Source organism: Bombina bombina, chromosome 2 (genome assembly GCF_027579735.1).
Source record: "Bombina bombina isolate aBomBom1 chromosome 2, aBomBom1.pri, whole genome shotgun sequence".
Taxonomy (NCBI): Eukaryota; Metazoa; Chordata; class Amphibia; order Anura; family Bombinatoridae; genus Bombina; species Bombina bombina.
The window spans coordinates 340,637,503-340,658,065 of NC_069500.1; the positions used below are offsets into that span (position 1 = coordinate 340,637,503).

The 20,563-nt window shown below is 39.4% G+C and overlaps 1 protein-coding gene across 2 annotated transcripts in view; it reads right to left on the reverse strand.

Moving 5' to 3' along the window:
• Window positions 1–2,472: 2,472 nt before the first annotated feature.
• The window catches only part of PTPN11 (protein tyrosine phosphatase non-receptor type 11), a 147,177-nt gene continuing 129,086 nt past the window's right edge, over window positions 2,473–20,563 (reverse strand). The window contains exons 14-16 of one of the 2 annotated variants that reach the window (XM_053701696.1): window positions 12,818–12,939; window positions 9,544–9,645; window positions 2,473–7,874 (exon numbers count right to left, since the gene is read on the reverse strand). In XM_053701696.1, coding sequence (XP_053557671.1) covers window positions 9,576–9,645; window positions 12,818–12,939 — 192 coding nt within the window. In that variant the 3' untranslated portion in view covers window positions 2,473–7,874; window positions 9,544–9,575. The remainder of the gene's footprint in view (window positions 7,875–9,543; window positions 9,646–12,817; window positions 12,940–20,563) is intronic. The other variant, XM_053701697.1, reaches the window with a different exon arrangement.

Here is a 20,563-nt window from a genome sequence, read left to right on the forward strand (position 1 = left end):
GATATGGAGACGACTAACTCCCAAAGGAAGACAGACCCTCACTGCCTTCACTTCCTAATTAAGCGGCCAAAGCCGCCAGAAAAACCGGACGAAGTCCAGAAAGTCTTGAACCAAAGGAAGAGAACCTCTAAAAGGAACAAGTCCTAAAAGGACACTTCCAAAGAGACCATGAAAGGCAAAACCGAAAGAACGGCGGTATGAAGGACCAAAATCCTCCAAGCCTCCAACCCACAACGGGAAGGAACACTCTAGTTCCCAAAAAATTCAGTAACGACTGAGCATGTCGCCACGGATCTCAACGGAGTCCCGGTCCACTAGATTGAAAGGCGAATGAGGACTGAACCAATCCCCCATGCCCCTAAGCAACCACGGACCCTCAAGTCCACTCAGGATGCTAGTTGAAGCTTGTAAAACAAGACAATCACACAAATCATATTGTGATCACTAGGCGTCCTCACCGGACCAACCAGACATAAAAGGTGCCACGTGTCTGAACTAGGCCTCAAAGACAGAAGGATTTGTACCCAGTCAGGAGCAGCCTGAAACCAAGGGCCCCAGCACTGTGAAGGTCACATAGAGTCTCCCCCAATGATGGAGGGATAAAGAACAGTCAGACAGACTTTTGTAAAAAGAGCGACCACAAAATCGGGAGTATCAATTCCAGAGAGGAAACATCACACCACAACATGAGCTTTAAACCAAATAAAAATCATCCTCACCGGATGAAAATAAAAGATAAGGCAACCCGTAGGTTATCGCCCAGGAAGAACGGACAGACCGCAGGACCAGCCCAACAGGGGTCCGAGACTTCCAAGCTCAGAACTGGAAAAGGATACACAAATAACAAAGACTATAAGACGATTACTTCATCCCCTTATGTCTATATCTATGTATGCAAGCCAGTCGAAGAGTAAGACTGAGAATCCCCAGACCCATTAAGAGTGGGATCCTCCAGAATGTGCCTTAGTAGGACACGAAGGCGCGCCAGTCTATAACGAAAGGTGCAACATACCTTCGCCAGGACAAAAGGAAACACCAGCTCCGAAGGTTGACCCCCTGAGGCCTTGGGGCAGTCGCTCCCCCGGAAGGCTGAACTGCACCAGGCGATCCCATGCCTGACGAGCCCCGGTTAACTAAACACGGACAATATCGTAAGCACACTCCCGGGAGGTGCAGATGCACCACCGTCAAAGATATGGCCATGCGGAACCGTGTCGTAACCTCATTGGGAACATGCCACACTCCTGCATAGTAAGAGTTGATGGTAGTGAACTTGTCTCATGAGAAATAGAATCCCCAGAGACGGATGGCTCAGTGGGCACCCGATTCCCCGACCCCGAGGAACAGAGCACTCTAAAATGGCATTCGGAAAATAACTGATGGGCATGTATCACCTGGGTCAATTTATATTCTTCGCAAGAAGTAGAGTCTGAATCAGAGACATCCGTCTCCAAGAATCCTCCATAACTGGGACACACTGCCGCCTCCAGAGAACCAGATACCAGCGGACCAGGATTTCTCCGTCGCCACGATGTCTGGAAAATGGAAATGGGGTCACAATGTAAACCGTGCAGTCCATGCAAAAGCGCGCCCGACCGAAAAGGCTGTGTCACTAGACATAGGCTGTTATGTTCCAAAATAGCCATGAACCGAAGCAACACTACACAGTAGCAGATAGAATCACATAACAAACATGATTATAAACCCCCTGTTAAATAATCCCCCTCAGGAGATATTAACCCTTTATTCCTAGATACAAAAAGAAGACTTACTGAGACCCTATGTTAAAGTTATCCCCGAAAGGTTGTAGCCCCTCTCAGATAAACAGTTGAAATTACAATACATCCATAATCAAAGTAAAATGAAACAATCTTACCGGAATCTACGCTGTGGAACAGGAACACGGGCCTTCAAGTGAGACAGATAGTAGCGTCACCTCTGCCATGGACTTGAGAGGAAAAAAAAGCAAGCAGCGAAACTCGTCAACGCTGATTGCTTGTGGAGCTGTTAATATGAGTCGGGATGGTACCGCAGAAAGATTCTCCCTGCATCTCTGGACTCTAACTTTCACCCATGCTCTCACTGAGAGGCAGACAGGACTACTTAAAACTCCAGTTCCATGCCGAAGAATACTACCCTCCATAAGAGGCTATCGAAAACTTCTGACACTTCTCTGCCAACCTCCTGGGACGAAAGGCAGAGAATGACTGGGGGATGAGGGAAGTGAGAGGAGTATTTAAGCCTTTGGCTGGGGTGTCTTTGCCTCCTCCTGGTGGCCAGGTTCTGAATTCCCAAAAGTAATGAATGCAGCTGTGGACTCTTTCCATTTAATAAGAAAACATTTAATCTGCGTCTATTTTGGTCTTCATCATGAAATTAGAAAAAGGTGGTTATATAAATCTACTGTATATTAGGGTGGAATTTGAGCTATTTATTTAGTACGGTTGAAGAAACAAACAAAAAATACAAGAATTGTATTATGACATAAGATATGATTTTAATTTATTTATTGTTTATAAAGAATACATTGTAATATATAATCCTTCTTGTATTGCCAATATCTTTATGTTATGCGGTTAGCAATAATGTAATTAATGGAGTAATGATGTCATCTGATAATGTGGTAAATTAGATCATTAATGGTATCACTGATGATGTCGCAAAAATTTGTGTGTGTGATGGACAGGTCAAGTTTTTATAGTTTTTGTACGTTTGACTAAGCATTGTATTTGATTGAACTATAAAATAAAAATACAGTAGTTTAATTTTTTCAAATATTTGTCTGATTTTTTTAACATAAATTAATAATCTGAGGAATAACAAAAAACTGGTTACCCATATGGCAATAAAATTAAGTTATTGTAAAAATAAGACATCCTACAAATTGATATGGAATAAAATCACAGAAAAAAACTGTGACTTGGCTGTCGATCTCCAAATAGTATGAATATTTAAAAGGACACTAAACACAATTTTTTCTTCCATGATTCAGATAGAGCATGCAGTTTTAACCCCTTAATGACAACTGACGTACCAGGTACGTCCTGCAAAAACTTGCAGTTAGTGACAATGGACGTACCTGGTACGTCAGTTGTCTTAGAGAGTGCTGGAAGCGATCGCAATCGCTTCCAGCAGCTCTCAGGGTATTGCAGTGATGCCTCGATATTGAGGCATCCTGCAATACCCTTTAGAAAGCATCCGATGCAGAGAGAGCCACTCTGTGGCCCTCTCTGCACCGGTAGCGATGCGGCCGTTCGTTGGTGGGTGGGAGCTTACAGGGAGGAGGGTGGGCGACCCATCGCTACCCGGCATCCGGTTCCTTTAAGTGCATTGTGCACGCCGGATGCCGGGAGCGTGCGGGGGGCTGTGTGCGCGCGTGCAGCAATCACTGGCAATGCCACCAATGAATTTTGGTAAGAGGGAGGGGGGCAGAATTTTTTAAATAAAGGATCAGGATCAGGATCTGGTGGGGGGTGGGGTGGGGGGGTTTGTTGGGGCAGCTACACTACAGAAAAAATAAAAATAAAACATGCAAAAACACTTTATTTTTTGGGGAAAACTGGGTACTGGCAGACAGCTGCCAGTACCCAAGATGGTGGCAATTAGGTAGGTGGGGAGGGTTAGAGAGGTGTTTGGGGGGGATCAGGGAGGTTGGGGGTTAAGGCAGGGGTCCATCACAGCTGAATAATTAAAAAAACAAAAAAACAAAAAAAAAAACACCTTTTATTTTAGTACTGGCAGACTTTCTGCCAGTACTTAAGATGGCGGGGACAATTGTGGGGTGGGGGAGGGAAGAGAGCTGTCTGGGAGGGATCAGGGGGTGGGATGTGTCAGGTGGGAGGCTAATCTCTACACTAAAGCTAAAATTAACCCTGCAAGCTCTCTACAAGCTACCTAATTAACCCCTTCACTGCTGGGCTTAATACAAGTGTGGTGCGCAGCAGCATTTAGCGGCCTCCTAATTGCCAAAAAGCAACGCCAAAGCCATATATGTCTGCTATTTATGAACAAAGGAGATCCCAGAGAAGCATTTACAACCATTTGTGCCATAATTGCACAAGCTGTTTGTAAATAATTTAAGTGAGAAACCTAAAATTGTGAAAAATGTCACTTTTTTTTTTTATTTGCTCGCATTTGGCGGTGAAATGGTGGCATGAAATATACCAAAATGGGCCTAGATCAATACTTTGGGTTGTCTACTACACTACACTAAAGCTAAAATTAACACTACAAGCTCCCTACAAGCTCCCTAATTAACCCCTTCACTGCTGGGCATAATACACGTGTGGTGCGCAGCTGCATTTAGCGGCCTTCTAATTACCAAAAAGCAACGCCAAAGCCATATATGTCTGCTATTTCTGAACAAAGGGGATCCCAGAGAAGCATTTACAACCATTTGTGCCATAATTGCACAAACTGTTTGTAAATAATTTCAGTGAGAAACCTAAAGTTTGTGACAACATTTGTGAAAAAGTTAACATTTTTTTTTATTTGCTCGCATTTGGCAGTGAAATGGTGGCATGAAAAATACCAAAATGGGCATAAATCAATACTTTGGGTTGTCTTCTAAAAAAAAATATATACATGTCAAGGGATATTCAGGGATTCCGGACAGATATCAGTGTTCCAATGTAACTAGCGCTAATTTTGAAAAAAGTGGTTTGGAAATAGCAAAGTTCTACTTGTACTTATTGCCCTATAACTTGCAAAAAAAGCAAACAACATGTAACCATTGGGTATTTCTAAACTCAGGACAAAATTTAGAAACTATTTAGCATGGGTGTTTTTTGGTGGTTGTAGATGTGTAACAGATTTTGGAAGTCAAAGTTAGAAAAAGTGTGTTTTTTTCCATTTTTTCCTCATATTTTATATATTTTTTATATTAAATTATAAGATGTGATGAAAAAAATGGTATCTTTAGAAAGTCCATTTAATGGCGAGAAAAAAGGTATATAATATGTGTGGGTACAGTAAATGAGGTAGAGGAAAATTACAGCTAAACACAAACACTGCAGAAATGTAAAAATAGCCATTGTCATTAAGGGTAAGAAAACTGAAAAATGGTCCGGTCATTAAGGGGTTAAGCAACTTTCTAATTTACTCCTATTATCAATTTTTCTTCGTTCTCTTGCTATTGTTGTTTAAAAAGCAGGAATGTAAAGCTTGCCCATTTTTGGTTAAGCACCTGGTAGCATTTGCTGATTGGTAGCTTAATGTAGCCACTAATCAGCAAGCGCTACCCAGTGTCCTAAGCATTATTGAATTTTCAAATAAAGATACCAAGAGAAAGAAGAAAAATTGATAATAGGAGTAAATTAGAAAATTGCCTGAAATGACACGCTCTATCTGAATCATGAGAGATAAAAATGGGTTTAAGTATCCCTTTAATCAAAATGTATTTGTCAAAGAACATAAAGGGATATACATGGTAAATATGTTGAAAATAACACTATAAAATCTTGGTTGTTTAAAGATATGTAACAATCCTAAAGCCACCAAAAAAAATGCTTAATTAAGATTTCAGCACTAAATCTAAACACACTTTAGATGAGTGGTCACTGAAGTCCATCTGGTTGAACTTCTTTCAGCAACAGTGTTTCATTTACACATTTAAATTTATTCTACTAAAAATAAAAAATAATAATCAGGTTTTAAATGTTTTATAACAGATAGTCACTTCCATACCCATTTAACTGCCCATGAGTTAAACAGCCAATGGAATTATAAGCCAACATCCTTCTAAATGGCAGCAAAACAATCCTTTAATAGTATTTTACCCTTTTAGCAATCCAAAGCTTTTTGTTGATTTACAGATGCAGGAATTAAGTGTATACAGGTGATAGAATTTAAACCAGACAAACGTGGTGGATGCAGCTAAACAGATACCTGATTAATCATTCAATCGCAGATAAAACAAAAGGTATATTAATCCATCGGTTCCTTTTTTAAATCTATTAAATTATATCAAATAACAATCATAAACCACATTCTATAGTTCTGTCCAAGAAGATCCACCATTTTACGAATACCCTATTACGAAGCTGAAAATTGTGTGCAAAGCAAAACTTTAATCTGGATTTTGCATGAACTGGAACATATTTTTCTGTGTTTCAAAATACTGTAATATAAATAGCTGGAGAGGAAAAAATGATGGTCATTCACTTCACTGAACGCAGAAAAATGACTTCAGAGCAAATATACTGATGTTTAATAATTCTAGTTATTAACATTCAAGTGCTTATGGCTTAAATACTGAGTGTCTTACAAACTGTACTGCAACAGGATTAATGTTCTTGCATAACACTGTGTGAAATATACAGATAGCTGAGACACGCCTATTAAATTAAGGACCACCCACTTCCACTGTTATCACAGCCACATTTGCAAACTGAATTAAACTAGTGACATTCAAAAACAGGGATGGCAGATACTTCACTCAGTAAATGTAAAATACTTTCTTTATATTGTGTACAAGTGGCACGCTATATAGGACTGCACATTAGAGCGCAAGCTCATGTTACACCGTTTTTTGTTTATTTTCTTTTTTTACTCTGAGCCCCTTTGATTTATTCCTGGTACATCAACTGCAAGCTTCACAAATCCATAAAGCTGAGTAAGAAGGCAAAGTGGTAACAAAAGCATCAATGAGTGGGAGAGAAAAAATGTCACATGGATGGAGAGAAATGTACATTATGGCAAAGCAGCTGAAGAATATAGTAACGGAATATTCAGATGTATGAGACAAGTTAAATACTATTTAGTTACTGCATTCACTGTGTCAGTCCAAAAGATCATGGGCAGAAGGAGGCCTCATATGATGAAGCACAAACTGGCCGCAGGTGAGCTATGACTGTAAAGGCACTTTAAGGAAAAAGAGTTTTAAAGATCCTGCCATGACAAAGCTATACCACAGTTGCCTTTCAAGAAAATGTAATGACTATCCATAACTTGGTTTAGTGCAATGAGACAGGAGTACTGTACTTCACCAATAAATGCAATAAGTTGTGGGTAATGTAACAACACTGACTTCTCCTATACAGTCAAGGGCAGCTGGTCAATTTCAAACTCTGAAATGCTCTCAGTGACCATCACGGAGCAGAGTGGGTTAAAGATAAAAACATTTGTAAAGTGCATCTGATTGCATTTATGTATTTTGCTGTGTTTCAACATCCAACACAACACTGCATGATCATTATATCATTTTGGATCAGAGGCAGCGGTGTCTTCATGAAATTTGTGAATTGGCACTATGTTAAAGGATGCTGTTTATACACTATTTGTCTTTCTGATTCCCTGCTTGAATAAGAAAATGTTTCTTATGGCAGAAAAAAGAAAAGAAAGCACCTTAAGATTGCTAAGGGTGTAGATATTACACACATCTATGTTAGCGAGGCATATAATGAAAAGAAAGCAAAGCATTCATTACAAACTAGAAATTGTTACTAGGTGATTTTCTAGGGCACCGACTGAACTGTTAAGATAGAGAATTTGTTCCCATAGTATTTGTGCATTCATTTTGTTTTTTTTATAATGAAACCAATAAGCTCCCCCCACAGTGTCCACAATACGTTTATAGGGAGCACTCTGTAAAGAAGAGAACATATCTGTCACAATAACAGTCTGACTGCTAGAATCTACAAAATATGTTATCTACATTGTAGAGATGAATATGCTTCTGCGTGAAGAATGAGCTGGTCCGAATCAAGCAAAATATGGAGGACACAAAGGATTTCCAAATGGTCTTCTTTCATAATCTATTCACGGTTTAGGGACTTGACACAGTTTGCTTAAAGGAACAGTGCCTTTAAAAAGTCAGATGTAGTAATTCCCATTGCGTTTCTTCATATTCATTTGCCTTTTTTCATTATACGTTTCTGGGGATAAAGATACATTAATTACTAGAAAATAGAAATAAGAAAGTACAAATTATACTCATGTCTGTTCTGCTGATTTAAATACTGTATGTATTAGATGACTATTATGTTTAACTGATAATTTAAAAATAAAACCAAAAAAAAGGGACCTGGAGTCCAGTAAATTGTACTCTGTGGATAGCAACTGGCTGAGTGCTCTCATTAACCCCTTTTAAGATTTGCACTGGAACAAGTCAAGATTAGATTATTTATCTAATTAGCACACAAGAATTTATGTTTTAGTGTCTGTTATAGAATATGCTCACATAAACAATGGTTCCCACTATTTATTTACCTCTGAGGCTCCCTTATATATAATTTTTGGTGAAACCACTTATTTACTTTATGTACCCTAAGATACTCAATAATGTAATTTTGTAATTAAACAATACACACAAATATGGCATAATATATGTCTAAGATTCAGACTTTTGCTACTGTTAATTTCAAAGAAAACTTCCCCAAAATACTAGAGATATCTTTAGCATTTTTGCTTATGCAGTTGTAACACAAATGGTTGTGAACGCTTCTCTGGGATCCTTTTGTTCAGGAATAGCAGATATGCATGGGTTTGCCATTGCTTTTTGGCAATTAGAAGGCAACTGATTGCAGCTGTGCACCACATTTCTGAAATTCCCGGCAGTATAGGGGGTAAATTAGTAAGCTGGTAAGGGAAATAGTACTGTAATGTACGGATTACCCTCCCACCTTCCTGATCCCTCCCAAACAGCTCTCTTACCTCCCCCCAACCCACACTCCTCAACACCATCTTAAGTACTGGCAGACAGTCTGTCAGTATGCAGTTTAGGGCTTTTTTTAAAAATAAATAAAAAATAAATAAATATATATATATATATATATATATATATATACATATATACATATATTTATTTTTTTCCCTACAGTATAGGGAATCTTCCTCAACCCTCACATCACCATGATTCCTCCCATCTTAGGTACTGTCAGATGTCTGCAAGTACCCAGTTTTTATTATTTTTTTTTAGTGTATTTATTTATGTAGCCCACACCGATTACCCTTTTTCTGTACTGTAGTGTCCTATCCCTCCCTCTCCCTTCATGTATTTTCTGTAGTGTAGGGTCACACTCCACCCTCCACTCGCTTCTCCTTTAACACACCCCACTGGCACTAAACGGAAATTGTTACAGACAGTGTCACTGATTGTGCTCTGTTACCATATGAAGGCAGAAGCTGGAAGCCTATAGGCAGCAAGTCTTGGTTGTTACTTGACAACTGCTTTGGCTTCCAGCATTATGGATGTAGATCTAAATTATGCGGTAAGATAGACTATGTATCGCATGACAAAGATCCATATGGGCAAAGAGGTTAAAGAATAATACCAAGAGCAATCAGAGATCTTTTCAGCTATAGCCCTAATATATCTGACATACTCAGCTATGGAATATGACATCCATAGAGTTTACCAACCCTGGTTGAAAATGACTGTGGATAAACACAGTTTATTAATCACTGACCAGTCACCTATATTCAGCCCCGTGTTCACATATCCACAAAACCTGTTGCCCCAGCCAAGAACTAGTTTACATAGCTCAGATTTTAAAGAATACACAGCTCCTCAGACAGATAGTGTATACTTTCTTATTGCATTACCCGTCTTTACAAATAATGCTCTAGTCTTCACTTCATCTGAAGCTTTTCTGCTGTTGTATTAGGCCCACATTTTCATACACTCTGCCGGCATCGTCTCTCATTCTGGAAGAACGCAGATATTTATTAGCTAAAATTATAGCAGTAGTAAGAAATTAAGGCATGAGCCTGCATTACCACTAGCCGCATCATATGGACAATACCCAAGTGATGATACAAAACAACAAACACCAGAATCAATAGTTCAGCAAAGTATAGTGTAAATATTGTAACAGTCTTTAGTGGACTTATTGGGTGACTTATGCAATATACATTATTAAATAGGAAAGTGAACATTTGTGACACACCACCTTACATTCTGCAGTTTTACATCTGGAGATATAGCAAAAAGACTTAACTAATTTGAGAAATAAATAAATAATTAGTCCTAAATATATTTGGCAGTAACTATCCTGAAGACAAGTTTAAAAAAGATACACTTACAAATAGTAGACATGAAAACCCCCCATAAATAAATAATATATGTTTCATCAAGTGACAGTTTTATGGCAACGACATTTAAGAATGTTTGGATCATATGCATATAAAGTCAACATCACTGATGTACAACGGGGAGTGATTGTAAGATGTCACATAGAGGTATAACATCTACACTGATTTTATCTTGTATTATTTTCTGCAACCTACTCCTACCTAAGTGGCATTCTCAACTTCTGCCTATCAGCCTTCCAATCTATTATAAATTTCTCAATAAGACTCATCCATCTTAGTCACCAATCCACAACAGTTATCAATCTCTGACACGCCCTACACTGGCTCTCCGTATGCTTTAGAATCCACTTCAAAATATCGATCCTAAACTACAAAGTTCTAAAACAACCTCACATCCAACTAGAATTTCCTCACTTATCTCCAAATACCTCCAACCACCCACACCATCTTAATCTACCTCTAATCTACATCTTTGCACCCCATCATTACCACTTTGTCACACCTCCAAAACATCTATCATGCTGTTCCTTCTCTCTGGAACTCTCTATTACTTTAGATCAGAGTGTCTCCCCATCTAGCTTCAAGCTTTCATCTTAGAAAGTCATCCTCTTCTCTGAAAGCCTAACCAACTGACAAAATAAAACTTGAACTCATTTGTCTCACTGCTGTAATTACAATCCAGATAACTAGCTAAACCACACTTCAATTCTCCTCATCATTCAACCTGCAGATTGTGAGCTTTTCAAAAGAGTGCTCTCCTTCTCTTGTTTTTTTAAAGTGAAGGTAAATTTAGATGAATCGGTGCCCGGTTTTTAATTATACTATTAAAAACAAGGGCACTTTAAATCATTAAAATTGACATTTCACTTGTTTTCTTCAAAAACGTACCTTTTAATCCTGACAGCCGCTGCAGCGCTTCTTCCACCTGTCGCAAGCCCTCTTCGTGGGTCTAAAATGACGAATCCGGCTTTCTCCAATCACAGCCTTGCCTCAGGTCATGATTCCCACGGGGGGAAAGCCGTGATTGGAGGAAGCCGGATTCGTCATTTCTGACGTATGAAGAGGCTTCCGGGGGAATCGCTGGAACGGCTGTCAGGATTAAAAGGTACGTTTTTGAAGAAAACAAGTGAAATGTCAATTTTGATGAATTAAAGTGCCCTTGTTTTAAATAGTATTATTAAAAACCGGGCACCGAATCATCTAAATTGACCTTCAGTTTAAGTCAGTTTTATATAATCTGTATTTCTTTTTTACCATAGATCAATGTTATTATGTACCTCTTCTCAAGAACCCAGAAAAACAGAATTTGAATAGACTATGAAACTACCACCATTTTGAAGTCCCCTAGGAGGAGGACAGGAAGTTAAGCATCATAACGAATTAACTAAAGGACAATAAATGTGTGTTTTATTTAATAGATGATGCCAGAGAGGTTTACAATGCTTTATAGAGCATTGTGTGAGTGGTTAGGAACTCAGAAATACTTTTAATACTATAAGGTTAAAAAAATCCTAGTGAGTCAGACCAGAACCGCTGCATATATCCTCTAATGGAAGGGTTTCCCAGCATACTTACTTTACAGAAGGAAAGTATAAACATAGTTTACATTAAAAGGGACACTGAACCACAATTTTTTTTTCTTTCGTGATTCAGATAGAGCATGCAATTTTAAGCAACTTTCCAATTTACTCCTATTATAAAATGTTCTTCATTCTCTTGGTATCTTTATTTAAAAATCAAGGATGTAAGTTTAGATGCCAGCCCATTTTTGGTGAACAACCTGGGTTGTTCTTGCTGATTGGAGGATAAATTCAACAATCAATAAACAAGCGCTATCCATGGTCCTGAACCAAAAAAAATGCTTAGATGCCTTCTTTTTTCAAATAAAGATAGAAAGGGAACAAAGAAAAAGTGATAATAGGAGTAAATTAGAAAGTTACTTAAAATTGCATGCTCTGTCTGAATCACAAAAGATAAAATGTGGATTCAGTGTCCCTTTAAGTAAAAATGCCCTTACAGGTCACTGAAACATGAGCAATTGATTAGGAATTTTGAATTGGTAAAACCTTTTTTAATTTTACCTACTGACTGTTCTTAAGGCAGTCTTTATTTTACAAGTACCAAAGACTCAAATAACTTATTTTCAACCAAAACAAGCTTTGGGGAGCGTGAAATGAGAAAGAGATGATGGAGGTACATGTATTATAATAGTATCTTTCTTCACCCAACTCAACAGTCTTGTCAAACTAAAAAAAACTTCACATATGTTAATTGTCTTTAATAAATCATCCAGTGTTTTTATACACTGGTGTACAAAGCTGTCTTTTATAATTCTACTGGACTGGAGTTACCTGGACCCAGGCCTCAGTACATGCATGTACATTATTAGTTTTGTATTAGTTACCTTGCAATTACTTTTCAATTTGGAAGTGTGGATGATTCTTTTTCAGACATTTTGATATGTTATTGGCAGTTACCAATCATTTTTTTGTTCTAAATACTATATTATTCTTCTCTCTTCTGATGATATCTTAATGCAGTACAATTACCTTAAAAACAAATTGCACATTCAAAATGTAATATTCAAAGGCTATTCTTGGACCCCTAAAAGACTCAAACAAACTATTGTGGGGGTAAAAATAAAGAATAGTATATGGAGAAAGCAAATCACATTTCTGAAGGTTGATAATTATTCTTTGTATCAAACTTAACTAATGTAGATAAGCAAATATGCATACAGTATATATATACACACACAATAAAAAGTATGCCTGCAATGACTTACTCTGGACAAGTTGGAGTTGGTAATGGTGTTGGCGTACATGGTGGGAGTGGGCTCTGATCACCTGTCTGCTCAGCAAGGGAGTACTTGATGTTAGTGTATTCATGTCCTTTCCTTTTACTTTTCTAAAAACAAGGAAATCAACAAATAATAACCTCATCAATTTAACAACCTATTCAAATTTAAAGTGCAAAGCCATTTATATGAGAAAATAATGTGCCTAAAAATGCAAACAGCTATTTTAGTACTACAAAGCCATTAGTTTGTTTTAAATGAAATTGTAGTTTTGTGATTTAGATGAAAAATAATAACAATATAACTATGTATTGATATTTTTATTTTTATCAAACTACATTTAACATTAACAAGGAAAAAAGGTAGTAGACTGCACCCGGTGTAGCATACAGGCTTCACTATTCAAGGATCTCCTAACAAGATCCCAACTAAGGTGCAAACAAAAAAAACAAAAAAAATAGGACACTATCAGGGGTTAAATTATCATTAAAAAATACAAGGTGAAAGGGTACAAGATAATGGCATCTATGGATTCATAAGGTTACGCTAGTATTTAAAAGCAGCAGCTGAATGCAAAAAAATATAATTTATGCTTACCTGATAAATTCATTTCTCCTGTAGTATAGTCAGTCCACGGGTCATCCATTACTTATGGGATTATAACTCCTCCCTAACAGGAAGTGCAAGAGGATCACCCAAGCAGAGCTGCTATATAGCTCCTCCCCTCTACGTCATATCCAGTCATTCGACCGAAACCATACGAGAAAGGAGAAACTATAGGGTGCAGTGGTGACTGGAGTTTAATTAAAATTTAGACCTGCCGTAAAAACAGGGCGGGCCGTGGACTGACTACACTACAGGAGAAATGAATTTATCAGGTAAGCATAAATTATATTTTCTCCTGTTAAGTGTAGTCAGTCCACGGGTCATCCATTACTTATGGGATACCAATACCAAAGCTAAAAGTACACGGATGACGGGAGGGACCGGCAGGATCTTTACACTGAAGGAACCACTGCCTGTAGAACCTTTCTCCCAAAAACAGCCTCCGAAGAAGCAAAAGTGTCAAATTTGTAAAATTTTGAAAAAGTGTGAAGTGAAGACCAAGTTGCAGCCTTGCAAATCTGTTCAACAGAGGCCTCATTCTTAAAAGCCCAAGTGGAAGCCACAGCTATAGTAGAATGAGCTGTAATCCTTTCAGGAGGCTGCTGTCCAGCAGTCTCATAGGCTAAACGTATTATGCTACGAAGCCAAAAAGAGAGAGAGGTAGCCGAAGCTTTTTGACCTCTCCTCTGTCCAGAATAAACGACAAACAGGGAAGAAGTTTGACGAAAATCTTTAGTTGCCTGCAAATAAAATTTCAGGGCACGGACGACGTCCAGATTGTGCAAAAGTCGTTCCTTCTTTGAAGAAGGGTTAGGGCACAATGATGGAACAACAATCTCTTGATTGATATTCTTGTTAGTGATTACCTTAGGTAAGAACCCAGGTTTAGTACGCAGAACTACTTTGTCTGAATGAAAAATCAGATAAGGAGAATCACAATGTAAGGCCGATAACTCCGAGACTCTTCGAGCCGAGGAAATAGCCATTAAAAACAGAACTTTCCAAGATAACAGCTTGATATCGATGGAATGAAGGGGTTCAAACGGAACACCTTGCAGAACGTTAAGAACTAAGTTTAAGCTCCACGGCGGAGCAACAGTCTTAAACACAGGCTTAATCCTAGCCAAAGCCTGACAAAAAGCCTGAACGTCTGGAACTTCTGCCAGACGTTTGTGTAAAAGGATAGACAGAGCTGAAATCTGTCCCTTTAATGAACTAGTAGATAAACCCTTTTCTAAACCCTCTTGTAGAAAAGACAATATCCTAGGAATCCTAACCTTACTCCATGAGTAACTCTTGGATTCGCACCAATATAAGTATTTACGCCATATTTTATGGTAAATTTTTCTGGTAACAGGTTTCCTAGCCTGTATTAAGGTATCAATCACTGACTCCGAGAATCCACGCTTTGATAGAATCAAGCGTTCAATCTCCATGCAGTCAGCCTCAGAGAAATTAGATTTGGATGTTTGAAAGGACCCTGAATCAGAAGGTCCTGTCTCAGAGGCAGAGACCATGGTGGACAGGACGACATGTCCACTAGATCTGCATACCAGGTCCTGCGTGGCCACGCAGGCGCTATTAGAATCACTGATGCTCTCTCCTGTTTGATCCTGGCAATCAATCGAGGAAGCATCGGGAAAGGTGGAAACACATAAGCCATGTTGAAGACCCAAGGTGCTGTCACAGCATCCATCAGCACCGCTCCCGGGTCCCTGGACCTGGATCCGTAACAAGGAAGCTTGGCGTTCTGGCGAGACGCCATGAGATCCAGATCTGGTTTGCCCCAATGATGAAGCAGTTGGGCAAAAACCTCCGGATGAAGTTCCCACTCCCCCGGATGAAAGGTCTGGCGACTTAGAAAATCCGCCTCCCAGTTCTCCACGCCTGGGATGTGGATCGCTGACAGGTGGCAAGAGTGAGACTCTGCCCAGCGAATTATCTTTGAGACTTCCATCATCGCTAGGGAACTCCTTGTTCCTCCTTGATGGTTGATGTAAGCCACAGTCGTGATGTTGTCCGACTGAAACCTGATGAACCTCAGAGTTGCCAACTGAGGCCAAGCCAGAAGAGCATTGAAAATTGCTCTTAATTCCAGAATGTTTATTGGAAGGAGTCTCTCCTCCTGAGTCCATGATCCCTGAGCCTTCAGGGAATTCCAGACTGCGCCCCAACCTAGAAGGCTGGCGTCTGTTGTTACAATCGTCCAATCTGGCCTGCGGAAGGGCATCCCCTTGGACAGATGTGGCCGAGAAAGCCACCATAGAAGAGAATCTCTGGTCTCTTGATCCAGATTTAGCAGAGGGGACAAATCTGAGTAATCCCCATTCCACTGACTTAGCATGCACAATTGCAGCGGTCTGAGATGCAGGCGCGCAAATGGTACTATGTCCATTGCCGCTACCATTAAGCCGATTACCTCCATGCACTGAGCCACTGACGGGTGTTGAATGGAATGAAGGACACGGCAAGCATTTAGAAGTTTTGATAACCTGTCCTCCGTCAGGTAAATTCTCATTTCTACAGAATCTATAAGAGTCCCTAGAAAGGGAACTCTTGTGAGTGGCAATAGAGAACTCTTTTCCACGTTCACCTTCCACCCATGCGACCTTAGAAATGCCAGAACTAACTGTATGAGACTTGGCAGTTTGGAAACTTGACGCTTGTATCAAAATGTCGTCTAGGTACGGAGCTACCGCTATGCCTCGCGGTCTTAGTACCGCCAGAAGAGAGCCCATAACCTTTGTAAAGATTCTTGGAGCCGTAGCTAACCCGAAGGGAAGAGCTACAAACTGGTAATGCCTGTTTAGGAAGGCAAATCTTAGATACTGGTAATGATCCTTGTGAATCGGTATGTGAAGGTAGGCATCCTTTAAATCCACTGTGGTCATGTACTGACCCTCTTGGATCATGGGTAAGATGGTTCGAATAGTTTCCATTTTGAACGATGGAACTCTTAGGAATTTGTTTAGGATCTTTAAGTCCAAGATTGGTCTGAAGGTTCCCTCTTTTTTGGGAACCACAAACAGATTTGAATAGAATCCTTGCCCGTGTTCCGACCGCGGAACTGGGTGGATCACTCCCATTAGTAAGAGGTCTTGTACACAGCGTAGAAACGCCTCTTTCTTTATCTGGTTTGCTGATAACCTTGAAAGATGAAATCTCCCTTGTGGAGGAGAAGCTTTGAAGTCCAGAAGATATCCCTGAGATATGATTTCCAACGCCCAGGGATCCTGGACATCTCTTGCCCAAGCCTGAGCAAAGAGAGAAAGTCTGCCCCCCACTATATCCGTTTCCGGATCGGGGGCACTCACTTCATGCTGTCTTGGGGGCAGCAGCAGGTTTTCTGGCCTGCTTGCCCTTGTTCCAGGACTGGTTAGGTTTCCAACCCTGTCTGTAGCGAGCAACAGTTCCTTCCTGTCTTGGAGCGGAGGAAGTTGATGCTGCTCCTGCCTTGAAGTTATGAAAGGCACGAAAATTAGACTGTTTAGCCTTTGGTTTGGCCCTGTCTTGAGGCAGGGCATGGCCCTTACCTCCAGTAATGTCAGCGATAATTTCTTTCAAGCCGGGCCCGAATAATGTCTGCCCTTTGAAAGGAATATTAAGCAATTTAGATTTAGAAGTCACATCAGCTGACCAGGATTTAAGCCACAGCGCTCTGCGCGCTTGAATGGCGAATCCGGAGTTCTTAGCCGTAAGTTTGGTTAAGTGTACTACGGCATCAGAAATAAATGAATTAGCTAGCTTAAGGGCTTTAAGCTTGTTCATAATCTCATCCAATGGAGCTGTGCAAAGGGTCTCTTCCAGAGACTCAAACCAGAATGCCGCCGCCGCAGCAGTGACAGGCGCGATGCATGCAAGGGGTTGTAATATAAAACCTTGTTGAACAAACATTTTCTTAAGGTAACCCTCTAACTTTTTATCCATTGGATCTGAAAAAGCACAGCTATCCTCCACCGGGATAGTGGTGCGCTTAGCCAGAGTAGAAACTGCTCCCTCCACCTTAGGGACCGTCTGCCATAGGTCCCGTGTGGTGGCGTCTATTGGAAACATTTTTCTAAATATAGGAGGGGTGAAAAGGGCACACCGGGTCTATCCCACTCCTTGTTAACAATTTCTGTAAGCCTTTTAAGGTATATGAAAAACGTCAGTACACGCCGGTACCGCAAAATATTTATCCAGCCTACATACTTTCTCTGGAATTGCAACCGTGTTACAATCATTCAGAGCCGCTAATACCTCCCCTAGTAATACACGGAGGTTCTCAAGCTTAAATTTAAAATTTGAAATCTCTGAATCCAGTTTACTTGGATCAGATCCGTCACCCACAGAATGAAGCTCTCCGTCCTCATGTTCTGCAAATTGTGACGCAGTATCAGACATGGCTCTACTATTATCAGCGCACTCTGTTCTTACCCCAGAGTGATCGTGTTTACCTCTTAATTCTGGCAATTTAGATAGTACTTCAGTCATAACATTAGCCATGTCTTGCAAAGTGATTTGTATGGGCCGCCCTGATGTACTTGGCGCCACAATATCACGCACCTCCTGAGCGGGAGGCGAAGGTACTGACACGTGAGGAGAGTTAGTCGGCATAACTTCCCCCTCGTTGTCTGGTGATATTCTTTTAACATATAAAGTTTGACTTTTATTCAAAGTAACATCTATACATTGAGTGCACAAATTTCTATTGGGCTCCACATTGGCCTTTAAACATAGTGAACAAACAGATTCATCTGTGTCAGACATGTTTAAACAGACTAGCAATAACACTAGCAAGCTTGGAAAAAACTTTTAAATAAATTTACAAGCTATATAAAAAAACGCTACTGCGCCTTTAAGAAACATAAAAATGTGACACAGTTGAATTAACAATGAACCAAATATGTTAAAACAACCAAATTTTAACAGAAAATGTATAAAGTTAGCAGAGGATTGCACCCACCAGCAAAAGGATGATTAACCCCTTAATACCCAAAACGGATAACAGTTGAAATAATAAACGTTTTTATCACAGTCAAACACAATGTCACAGGTCTGCTGTGACTGATTACCTCCCTCAAAACTAGTTTTGGAGACCCCTGGGCTCTGTAGAGACGTCCTGGATCATGGAGGAAGAAATAGGAAGACTGTGACTAAATTTTTACTGCGCAATAAAGCGCTAAAATAGGCTCCTCCCACTCATATTACAACAGTGGGGAAGCTCAGTAAACTGTTTTTATGCAGAAAAAAACGACAGCCATGTGGTAAAAATCATGCCCATAAAGTTTTATCACCAAGTACCTCAGAAAAAACGATTAACATGCCAGTAAACGTTTTAAAATTGAAAATTATGAAGTGTTATTAATAAGCCTGCTGCTAGTCGCTTTCACTGCAGTGCAGGCTCAAATATTACTTTAATATTGACAGTATTTTCTTAGTGAAATTCCATTCCCCAGAAATACCTCAGAGTATACATACATACTTATCAGCCAGATACCAGTCGCTACTACTGCATTTAAGGCTGCACTTACATTACATCGGTATTAGCAGTATTTTCTCAGTCAATTCCATTCCTTAGAAAATAATTTACTGCACATACCTCCTTGCAGGTGGGCCCTGCATGCTATCCCCTGTTCTGAAGTTACCTCACTCCTCAGAATGGCCGAGAACAGCAAGTGGATCTTAGTTACGACCGCTAAGATCATAGAAAACTCAGGCAGATTCTTCTTCTAATGCTGCCTGAGAACAAACAACACACTCCGGTGCCGTTTAAAATAACAAACTTTTGATTGAAGAAATAAAAACTAAGTTTAACACACCACAGTCCTCTCACACGTCCTATCTTTAGTTAGGTGCAAGAGAATGACTGGGTATGACGTAGAGGTGAGGAGCTATATAGCAGCTCTTCTTGGGTGATCCTCTTGCACTTCCTGTTAGGGAGGAGTTATAATCCCATAAGTAATGGATGACCCGTGGACTGACTACACTTAACAGGAGAAATATGCAATAAATATACAGTATAAACATATAATAATAAAAAATAATAATAACCAAAAACTCTTTTAAATTCTATTTAAAATCTTCTAAAACATTTAACATTAAACCACAAGCACAGATATTGTCAATAGAGCCATTACATCAAACCTCAGCAATAGGGAATCTCTCAAAATCAGTACTTATTGCATTACCATTATTCTTGCACCTACTTTACCAGACCAAAATAAATCAATAAAAAAATGTAAAGTTAAATGATTTGTTGAAGCAGTAAAACCTACATACAACTTTTCTGTGCACTTGCGAAAACTTGAAACCACCATTTTTTCATTCAGAATGGGGGGGGGGGGAGACAATGTGTAATGTAATCTAAAATCTACACCATACAAATACGACATACAAATATGGTTAAAAGCCAGGAACCCCTTTAGGAGGGGTAGGGAAGCATATACCATAGGTACAACCATTGGTCTGCTAAACAATTGGAATGTAAATGATGAGAATCTAAAATAAAGCATCTTACATGTATTTTCTGACTTTTGAATTACTCTGTGTATATAAACCTGTACAAATATGTAAGCATACTACTACTGCAACTTAAGAAATGGCTCAACAAAAGTTAAATCAAATTATCGTATCTTAAAAGGACAGTCTACTTGATTTTGTTTTTATGGTTTAAAAATATAGATAACACCTTTTCTACCCATTCCCCAACCTGCACAACCAACACTGTTTTATTAATATACTTTATAATCTCTAAACCTCTGCCTGTTTCTAAGCCCCTGTAGGCTGTCTCTTATCTCAGTGCATTTTATTAGCTTTTCACAGCCAGACATTGTTAGTTCATGTGTGCCATGAAGATAACATTGTGCTCACTCCAGAGGAAAGCAGCACTGTCTAAAATGCAAGTCTGTAAAAAGCACTGAGATATGGGGGCAGCATGCAGAAGCTTAGATACAAGGTAATCATAGAGGTAAAATGTATATTAATATAACTGTGTTGGTTATGCAAAACTTGGGAATGGATCATAAAGGGATTATCTATCTTTTTAAACAGTAAAAAAATTCAAGTAGATTGTCCCTTTAAAAACTAAAAACAATGTCTATTTTGGTAGAGGTGTTCAAAGATATACAAACTGAGGATCTTTAAAAA